The sequence below is a fragment of the Salvelinus alpinus genome, chromosome 3 (genome assembly GCF_045679555.1).
Source record: "Salvelinus alpinus chromosome 3, SLU_Salpinus.1, whole genome shotgun sequence".
Classification (NCBI taxonomy): Eukaryota; Metazoa; Chordata; class Actinopteri; order Salmoniformes; family Salmonidae; genus Salvelinus; species Salvelinus alpinus.
The window spans coordinates 103,474,278-103,485,542 of NC_092088.1; the positions used below are offsets into that span (position 1 = coordinate 103,474,278).

General features: G+C 50.4%; 1 protein-coding gene across 1 annotated transcript in view; it reads left to right on the forward strand.

Annotated features, from left to right (window-relative positions):
- Positions 1–4,824, forward strand: part of LOC139571642 (uncharacterized) — a 36,355-nt gene extending 31,531 nt beyond the window's left edge. The window contains exon 8 of the mRNA XM_071394700.1: positions 4,185–4,824. Within this exon, the coding sequence (XP_071250801.1) occupies positions 4,185–4,352 (168 nt within the window). The 3' untranslated portion in view covers positions 4,353–4,824. The remainder of the gene's footprint in view (positions 1–4,184) is intronic.
- The last annotated feature ends 6,441 nt before the right edge of the window (positions 4,825–11,265 follow it).

Here is an 11,265-nt window from a genome sequence, read left to right on the forward strand (position 1 = left end):
TGACCAGATCCTTATGGGGAGGTAGTGCACTACTTTTGACCAGATCCTTATGGGGAGGTAGTGCACTACTTTTGACCAGATCCTTATGGGGAGGTAGTGCACTACTTTTGACCAGATCCTTATGGGGAGGTAGTGCACTACTTTTGACCAGATCCTTATGGGGAGGTAGTGCACTACTTTTGACCAGATCCTTATGGGGAGGTAGTGCACTACTTTTGACCAGATCCTTATGGGGAGGTAGTGCACTACTTTTGACCAGATCCTTATGGGGAGGTAGTGCACTACTTTTGACCAGATCCTTATGGGGAGGTAGTGCACTACTTTTGACCAGATCCTTATGGGGAGGTAGTGCACTACTTTTGACCAGATCCTTATGGGGAGGTAGTGCACTACTTTTGACCAGATCCTTATGGGGAGGTAGTGCACTACTTTTGACCAGATCCTTATGGGGAGGTAGTGCACTACTTTCGACCCAGAACCATGGGGCAATAGAGTGCCGTTTTTTAGGCCCTCACCCTAAATCTCACATACAGGATGTTTTCACACCTCCTGATGGACAACGATGCGTATCTGCCTTTTATTTGATGCTTTCAGTAATAACATACCGTAGTTGGGCAATGACTCCCACCCATGGACAAGATGCATTGGGACTCCTACTGTCTCTGCCATTTTAACTAAAAGCCCCCCCCCCCCCCCCCAACCATTTTTATGGATGGACTACCTAGACATGAAAGAACCATGGAGAATAATTGAATAAATGGTCTTTGTACGGTGGGCTTTAAGCTAGAGAAAATAGAACTGTGGGAAGGGCAGTGTTGTAATAGAGGCCACTTCCATCCCTCTGTAAATGGAGACAAAAATATGAAATGTACAACAAAAAAATAAGTATTCTTTTGAACAGGGTTTTTCTTCCAATTACCTGAAAGTCTACATCTTTGTTAGGAGGCTCTATTGTCACTCAGACGAAGCATGAATAGGGGATTTATGAAGAAGTGTATTAAGTCCAATGAACGCAGGGACTAAAACTCGTGATAAGTGACAGATAATTGGTAGATAAGTAAAGCATCAATATATAGGGGGTACCACTAGGAGACGTGATAAATGACAGGTAGATAATAGCTAGCCCACTAGGAGACGTGATAAATGACAGGTAGATAATAGCTAGCCCACTAGGAGACATGATAAATGACAGATAGATAATAGCTAGCCCACTTGGAGACGTGACAAATGACAGGTAGATAATAGCTAGCCCACTAGGAGACATGATAAATGACAGATAGATAATAGCTAGCCCACTAGGAGACGTGATAAATGACAGGTAGATAATAGCTAGCCCACTAGGAGACATGATAAATGACAGATAGATAATAGCTAGCCCACTAGAAGACATGATAAATGACAGGTAGATAATAGCTAGCCCACTTGGAGACGTGACAAATGACAGGTAGATAATAGCTAGCCCACTAGGAGACATGATAAATGACAGGTAGATAATAGCTAGCCCACTAGGAGACGTGATAAATGACAGGTAGATAATAGCTAGCCCACTTGGAGACATGATAAATGACAGGTAGATAATAGCTAGCCCACTAGGAGACATGATAAATGACAGGTAGATAATAGCTAGCCCACTAGGAGACATGATAAATGACAGGTAGATAATAGCTAGCCCACTTGGAGACATGATAAATGACAGGTAGATAATAGCTAGCCCACTAGGAGACGTGATAAATGACAGGTAGATAATAGCTAGCCCACTAGGAGACGGGATAAATGACAGGTAGATAATAGCTAGCCCACTAGGAGACGTGATAAATGACAGGTAGATAATAGCTAGCCCACTAGGAGACGTGATAAATGACAAGTAGATAATAGCTAGCCCACTAGGAGACATGATAAATGACAGATAGATGATAGCTAGCCCACTAGGAGACATGATAAATGACAGGTAGATAATAGCTAGCCCACTAGGAGACGTGATAAATGACAGGTAGATAATAGCTAGCCCACTTGGAGACATGATAAATGACAGGTAGATAATAGCTAGCCCACTAGGAGACATGATAAATGACAGATAGATAATAGCTAGCCCACTTGGAGACATGATAAATGACAGGTAGATAATAGCTAGCCCACTAGCAGACGTGATAAATGACAGGTAGATAATAGCTAGCCCACTAGGAGACGTGATAAATGACAGATTTATTTCTCGCTACATGCTTCAACACTCAGTGGTTCTGTGAGCTTTTGTGGCCTACCACTTTGTGGCTGAGCCGTTGTTGCTCCTATACATTTCCACTTCACAATAACAGCACTTACAGTTGACCGGGGCAGCAATAGCAGGGCAGGGGGAAGAAGAAAAAAAAAAAGATATATATATATATATATTACACACACACCAAAGTATGTGGACACCCCTTCAAATTAGTCAAGTCGGCTATTTCAGCCACAACCGTGGGTGACAGGTGTATGAAAATCGAGCACACAGCCATGCAATCTCCATAGACAAACACTGGCAGTAGAATGGCCTGTACTGAAGAGCTCAGTGGCTTTCAACGTGGCACCGTCATAGGATGCCACCTTCCTAACAAGTCAGTTGGTCATATTTTGCCTCGTTAAATATTTAGAAAAATAATAATAATTGTGTTTATATATGCACACACACTATTCCTCAATACAAATAGATTACCTATCTATGTTTCTCTTCTCTGATGAGAGGGACTCCGTCACAATGGCTGCATAGTATTCTATTATTCAACAGAATTCGGTAGCCTGTTTCTGGTTGGAACCCTGTCTCTTTGGAAGCCGTTCTCTCCCTGGCAGCTCCACCTGATCTACTGGGGCCAGAGGGAACGGCAGGCAGTACAACAAGGCTTGGTCTACTGGGGCCAGAGGGAACGGCAGGCAGTACAACAGGGCTTGGTCTACTGGGGCCAGAGGGAACGGCAGGCGGTACAACAGGGCTTGGTCTACTGGGGCCAGAGGGAACGGCAGGCGGTACAACAGGGCTTGGTCTACTGGGGCCAGAGGGAACGGCAGGCGGTACAACAGGGCTTGGTCTACTGGGGCCAGAGGGAACGGCAGGCGGTACAACAGGGCTTGGTCTACTGGGGCCAGAGGGAACGGCAAGCAGTATAACAGGGCTTGGTCTACTGGGGCCAGAGGGAACGGCAGGCAGTACAACAGGGCTTGGTCTACTGGGGCCAGAGGGAACGGCAGGCAGTACAACAGGGCTTGGTCTACTGGGGCCAGAGGGAACGGCAGGCAGTACAACAGGGCTTGGTCTACTGGGGCCAGAGGGAACGGCAGGCAGTACAACAGGGCTTGGTCTACTGGGGCCAGAGGGAACGGCAGGCAGTACAACAGGGCTTAGTCTACTGGGGCCAGAGGGAATGGCAGGCAGTACAACAGGGCTTGGTCTACTGGGGCCAGAGGGAACGGCAGGCAGTACAACAGGGCTTGGTCTACTGGGGCCAGAGGGAACGGCAGGCAGTACAACAGGGCTTGGTCTACTGGGGCCAGAGGGAACGGCAGGCAGTACAACAGGGCTTGGTCTACTGGGGCCAGAGGGAACGGTAGGCAGTACAACAGGGCTTGGTCTACTGGGGCCAGAGGGAACGGCAGGCAGTACAACAGGGCTTTGATTCAATCTGATAGCGGGATATAGACATTGGGTCATTTTTCTGATTGAGCTGACTTATGCAGCATTTAGTGTGTGAATGTGATCTCCTCCACCGAGGCCTTTTGAAGCCACAACCTACCATCTGAGTCCCGGCCCAGTGATTTGTTTCCTCCTCCTTTTCTCTGCTTCCTTCCAGTCCCCCCCCCCCCCCCCCCCCTTCCAGACAGGAAGCAACAGCTTGTCAATATAGCTAGAGGTCGGAGGTGTCTGTAGAGGTATAGACCTGAGGTCACAGTCCCCACTGACCCCTGAGAGAGAAGTTACAGACGATCAGAGACACCTCCAAGCCAGACTGACCACCATAACTTTAAAACAAACAATACTTTTTTTAATAAGAAAGTTTATTAGAAAAATGTTTTAGTTTGTGAAATTAGATGGGGAGCTTTACATGTGGCGCACCACTGTTTGTATGTAAATAAAGTAAACAACAAATACGATTTCTCCTTCTAAACTTCTAAACGGTTGACTACTTATCTCACATGTCCTCTGTCGCCCCCTGTAGGTGACGGTGAAGATGTATAAACGTGGCGCTCCAGGCTGGCTGGGAAAGCCCCTGACGTCCACCAGCACCATCCCCCACAACACACACGTCATCTTCCGGATCAACGGAGAGGAAACGGACGCCAGGATCCCCGCTAACACCATCCAAAGCATCACGCTCAGCATATGACCTTTTTAACCTTGGTTACGGCCCAGCGGGCACCCTATATAGTACACTACTTTTAGTGCGCTGGTATATGGAGTAGGGTGCCATTTTGGGATCCATCACAGACAGTGGATCTGTATGAGAAACTAGCCTGTTCTTCACGGTCTGCAGGTTTTAGGTGTGTGTGTGTGTGTGCTCAGTTTTCTACACTACCAGGTTAGGTATCTGTTGAATCAGACTCTCTTATTTAAACTAATTACCCAACTAGTTTTTGGGCCCTTAAACCCAGAAGGGCGAAAGGAGTGAAAAGGGATTGTTGGTAACTGAAGAACCCTGTAGTGAGGCTTCAGGGACTTCCTTCTATACTAGCGATCACACCACAATGACTATATATACCTGCTGTTTCTAGTTATGTATACGAGTAACTTTTTATCACATAGATCACTTAGTTGTGCTACACAGCATCCTGCAGGCTACCAAACATCCCTCAACCACACAGCATCATGCAGGCTACCAAACATCCCTTAACCACGACATCCTGCAGGCTACCAAACATCCCTCAACCACACAGCATCCTGCAGGCTACCAAACATCCCTCAACCACACACAGCATCCTGCAGGCTACCAAACATCCCTCAACCACAGCATCCTGCAGGCTACCAAACATCCCTCAACCACAGCATCCTGCAGGCTACCAAACACCCCTCAACCACAGCTACACAGCATCCTGCAGGCTTCCAAACATCCCTCAACCACAGCATCCTGCAGGCTACCAAACATCCCTCAACCACAGCATCCTGCAGGCTACCAAACATCCCTCAACCACAGCTACACAGCATCCTGCAGGCTACCAAACATCCCTCAACCACAGCATCCTGCAGGCTACCAAACATCCCTCAACCACAGCATCCTGCAGGCTACCAAACATCCCTCAACCACAGCATCATGCAGGCTACCAAACATCCCTCAACCACAGCATCCTGCAGGCTACCAAACATCCCTCAACCACAGCATCCTGCAGGCTACCAAACATCCCTCAACCACAGCATCCTGCAGGCTACCAAACATCCCTCAACCACAGCATCCTGCAGGCTACCAAACATCCCTCAACCACAGCATCCTGCAGGCTACCAAACATCCCTCAGCCACAGCATCCTGCAGGCTACCAAACATCCCTCAACCACAGCATCCTGCAGGCTACCAAACATCCCTCAACCACAGCATCCTGCAGGCTACCAAACATCCCTCAACCACAGCTACACAGCATCCTGCAGGCTACCAAACATCCCTCAACCACGGCATCCTGCAGGCTACCAAACATCCCTCAACCACAGCTACACAGCATCCTGCAGGCTACCAAACATCCCTCAAGCACAGCATCATGCAGGCTACCAAACATCCCTCAACCACGGCATCCTGCAGGCTACCAAACATCAACCACAGCATCCTGCAGGCTACCAAACATCAACCACAACATCCTGCAGGCTACCAAACATCCCTCAACCACAGCATCCTGCAGGCTACCAAACATCCCTCAACCACAGCATCCTGCAGGCTACCAAACATCCCTCAACCACAGCATCCTGCAGGCTACCAAACACCCCTCAACCACAGCATACTGCAGGCTACCAAACATCCCTCAACCACAGCATCCTGCAGGCTACCAAACATCCCTCAACCACACAGCATCCTGCAGGCTACCAAACATCCCTCAACCACACAGCATCCTGCAGGCTACCAAACATCCCTCAACCACAGCATACTGCAGGCTACCAAACATCCCTCAACCACAGCATCCTGCAGGCTACCAAACATCCCTCAACCACACAGCATCCTGCAGGCTACCAAACATCCCTCAACCACACAGCATCCTGCAGGCTACCAAACATCCCTCAACCACAGCATCCTGCAGGCTACCAAACACCCCTCAACCACAGCTACACAGCATCCTGCAGGCTTCCAAACATCCCTCAACCACAGCATCCTGCAGGCTACCAAACATCCCTCAACCACAGCATCCTGCAGGCTACCAAACATCCCTCAACCACAGCATCCTGCAGGCTACCAAACATCCCTCAACCACAGCATCCTGCAGGCTACCAAACATCCCTCAACCACAGCATCCTGCAGGCTACCAAACATCCCTCAACCACAGCATCCTGCAGGCTACCAAACATCCCTCAACCACAGCATCCTGCAGGCTACCAAACACCCCTCAACCACAGCATCCTGCAGGCTACCAAACATCCCTCAACCACAGCATCCTGCAGGCTACCAAACATCCCTCAACCACAGCATCCTGCAGGCTACCAAACATCCCTCAACCACAGCATCCTGCAGGCTACCAAACATCCCTCAACCACAGCATCCTGCAGGCTACCAAACATCCCTCAACCACAGCATCCTGCAGGCTACCAAACATCCCTCAACCACAGCATCCTGCAGGCTACCAAACATCCCTCAACCACAGCATCCTGCAGGCTACCAAACATCCCTCAACCACACAGCATCCTGCAGGCTACCAAACATCAACCACAACATCCTGCAGGCTACCAAACATCCCTCAACCACAGCATCCTGCAGGCTACCAAACATCAACCACAGCATCCTGCAGGCTACCAAACATCAACCACAACATCCTGCAGGCTACCAAACATCCCTCAACCACAGCATCCTGCAGGCTACCAAACATCCCTCAACCACAGCATCCTGCAGGCTACCAAACATCCCTCAACCACAGCATCCTGCAGGCTACCAAACATCCCTCAACCACAGCATCCTGCAGGCTACCAAACATCCCTCAACCACAGCATCCTGCAGGCTACCAAACATCCCTCAACCACACAGCATCCTGCAGGCTACCAAACATCCCTCAACCACACAGCATCCTGCAGGCTACCAAACATCAACCACAGCATCCTGCAGGCTACCAAACATCAACCACAACATCCTGCAGGCTACCAAACATCCCTCAACCACAGCATCCTGCAGGCTACCAAACATCCCTCAACCACAGCATCCTGCAGGCTACCAAACATCCCTCAACCACAGCATCCTGCAGGCTACCAAACATCAACCACAACATCCTGCAGGCTACCAAACATCCCTCAACCACAGCATCCTGCAGGCTACCAAACATCCCTCAACCGCAACATCCTGCAGGCTACCAAACATCCCTCAACCACAGCATCCTGCAGGCTACCAAACATCCCTCAACCACAGCATCCTGCAGGCTACCAAACATCCCTCAACCACAGCATCCTGCAGGCTACCAAACATCCCTCAACCACAGCATCCTGCAGGCTACCAAACATCCCTCAACCACGACATCCTGCAGGCTACCAAACATCCCTCAACCACAGCATCCTGCAGGCTACCAAACATCCCCCAACCACAGCATCCTGCAGGCTACCAAACACCCCTCAACCACAGCATCCTGCAGGCTACCAAACATCCCTCAACCACAGCATCCTGCAGGCTACCAAACATCCCTCAACCACAGCATCCTGCAGGCTACCAAACATCCCTCAACCACAGCATCCTGCAGGCTACCAAACATCCCTCAACCACAGCATCCTGCAGGCTACCAAACATCCCTCAACCACAGCATCCTGCAGGCTACCAAACATCCCTCAACCACAGCATCCTGCAGGCTACCAAACATCCCTCAACCACAGCATCCTGCAGGCTACCAAACACCCCTCAACCACACAGCATCCTGCAGGCTACCAAACATCCCTCAACCACAGCATCCTGCAGGCTACCAAACATCCCTCAACCACAGCATCCTGCAGGCTACCAAACATCCCTCAACCACACAGCATCCTGCAGGCTACCAAACATCCCTCAACCACACAGCATCCTGCAGGCTACCAAACATCCCTCAACCACAGCATCCTGCAGGCTACCAAACATCCCTCAACCACACAGCATCCTGCAGGCTACCAAACATCCCTCAACCACACAGCATCCTGCAGGCTACCAAACATCCCTCAACCACACAGCATCCTGCAGGCTACCAAGCATCCCTCAACCACACAGCATCCTGCAGGCTACCAAACATCCCTCAACCACACAGCATCCTGCAGGCTACCAAACATCAACCACAGCATCCTGCAGGCTACCAAACATCAACCACAACATCCTGCAGGCTACCAAACATCCCTCAACCACAGCATCCTGCAGGCTACCAAACATCCCTCAACCACAGCATCCTGCAGGCTACCAAACATCCCTCAACCACAGCATCCTGCAGGCTACCACACATCCCTCAACAACAGCATCCTGCAGGCTACCAAACATCCCTCAACCACAGCATCCTGCAGGCTACCAAACATCCCTCAACCACAGCATCCTGCAGGCTACCAAACATCCCTCAACCACAGCATCCTGCAGGCTACCAAACACCCCTCAACCACAGCATACTGCAGGCTACCAAACATCCCTCAACCACAGCATCCTGCAGGCTACCAAACATCCCTCAACCACACAGCATCCTGCAGGCTACCAAACATCCCTCAACCACACAGCATCCTGCAGGCTACCAAACATCAACCACAGCATCCTGCAGGCTACCAAACATCAACCACAACATCCTGCAGGCTACCAAACATCCCTCAACCACAGCATCCTGCAGGCTACCAAACATCCCTCAACCACAGCATCCTGCAGGCTACCAAACATCCCTCAACCACAGCATCCTGCAGGCTACCAAACACCCCTCAACCACAGCATACTGCAGGCTACCAAACATCCCTCAACCACAGCATCCTGCAGGCTACCAAACATCCCTCAACCACACAGCATCCTGCAGGCTACCAAACATCCCTCAACCACACAGCATCCTGCAGGCTACCAAACATCAACCACAGCATCCTGCAGGCTACCAAACATCAACCACAGCATCCTGCAGGCTACCAAACATCCCTCAACCACAGCATCCTGCAGGCTACCAAACATCCCTCAACCACAGCATCCTGCAGGCTACCAAACATCCCTCAACCACAGCATCCTGCAGGCTACCAAACATCCCTCAACCACAGCATCCTGCAGGCTACCAAACATCCCTCAACCACAGCATCCTGCAGGCTACCAAACATCCCTCAACCACAGCATCCTGCAGGCTACCAAACATCCCTCAACCACAGCATCCTGCAGGCTACCAAACATCCCTCAACCACACAGCATCCTGCAGGCTACCAAACATCCCTCAACCACACAGCATCCTGCAGGCTACCAAACATCAACCACAGCATCCTGCAGGCTACCAAACATCAACCACAACATCCTGCAGGCTACCAAACATCCCTCAACCACAGCATCCTGCAGGCTACCAAACATCCCTCAACCACACAGCATCCTGCAGGCTACCAAACATCCCTCAACCACACAGCATCCTGCAGGCTACCAAACATCAACCACACAGCATCCTGCAGGCTACCAAACATCAACCACAACATCCTGCAGGCTACCAAACATCCCTCAACCACAGCATCCTGCAGGCTACCAAACATCCCTCAACCACAGCATCCTGCAGGCTACCAAACATCAACCACAACATCCTGCAGGCTACCAAACATCCCTCAACCACAGCATCCTGCAGGCTACCAAACATCCCTCAACCACAGCATCCTGCAGGCTACCAAACATCCCTCAACCACAGCATCCTGCAGGCTACCAAACATCCCTCAACCACAGCTACAGCATCCTGCAGGCTACCAAACATCCCTCAACCACAGCATCCTGCAGGCTACCAAACATCCCTCAACCACAGCATCCTGCAGGCTACCAAACATCCCTCAACCACAGCTACACAGCATCCTGCAGGCTACCAAACATCCCTCAACCACACAGCATCCTGCAGGCTACCAAACATCAACCACAGCATCCTGCAGGCTACCAAGCATCCCTCAACCACACAGCATCCTGCAGGCTACCAAACATCCCTCAACCACAGCATCCTGCAGGCTACCAAACATCAACCACAGCATCCTGCAGGCTACCAAACATCCCTCAACCACAGCATCCTGCAGGCTACCAAACATCCCTCAACCACAGCATCCTGCAGGCTACCAAACATCCCTCAACCACACAGCATCCTGTAGGCTACCAAACATCCCTCAACCACAGTATCCTGCAGGCTACCAAACATCCCTCAACCACAGCTCCACTTGTCACCCTGTAGTCAAACCATTGTTATGCTGATAAATCTGTTTCATAATCAGCACTTAGCCTCATGTAAACTCTCCCGTTCACACGGCAACTCGCCTTGTTCCATCCGCGGTGGCCTGTCATACTCAACGACAATATTATGTTAATGGGGATGGTTCAGAACAATTAGCCTGATTTAACTTGCTCTTGTTTTGAATGATAATTCTAGTGTCTGGCCCCCTGCCGCTAACGTAGACATTAACGAGCCGTTATGTCAGTTGGTTTGATTGTGTCACCACTACACGGTTCATCTGCGGAGTGTGTACCTAACGTGCTAATTGTTACAGTTAAAAACCGCTGGCCCCTTAGTGTTAATGAGGACTGGGGAAGTTACCTGTGTTACTGACTGGCCCCTTAGTGTTAACGAGGGCTGGGGAAGTTACCCGTGTTACTGACTGGCCCCTTAGTGTTAATGAGGGCTGGGGAAGTTACCTGTATTACTGACTGGCCCCTTAGTGTTGAGGGCTGGGGGAAGTTACCTGTATTACTGACTGGCCCCTTAGTGTTAATGAGTGCTGGGGAAGTTACCTGTATTACTGACTGGCCCCTTAGTGTTAATGAGGGCTGGGGAGGTTACCTGTGTTACTGACTGGCCCCTTAGTGTTAATGAGGGCTGGGGAGGTTACCTGTATTACTGACTGGCCCCTTAGTGTTAATGAGGGCTGGGGAAGTTACCTGTATTACTGACTGGCCCCTTAGTGTTAATGAGGGCTGGGGAAGTTACCTG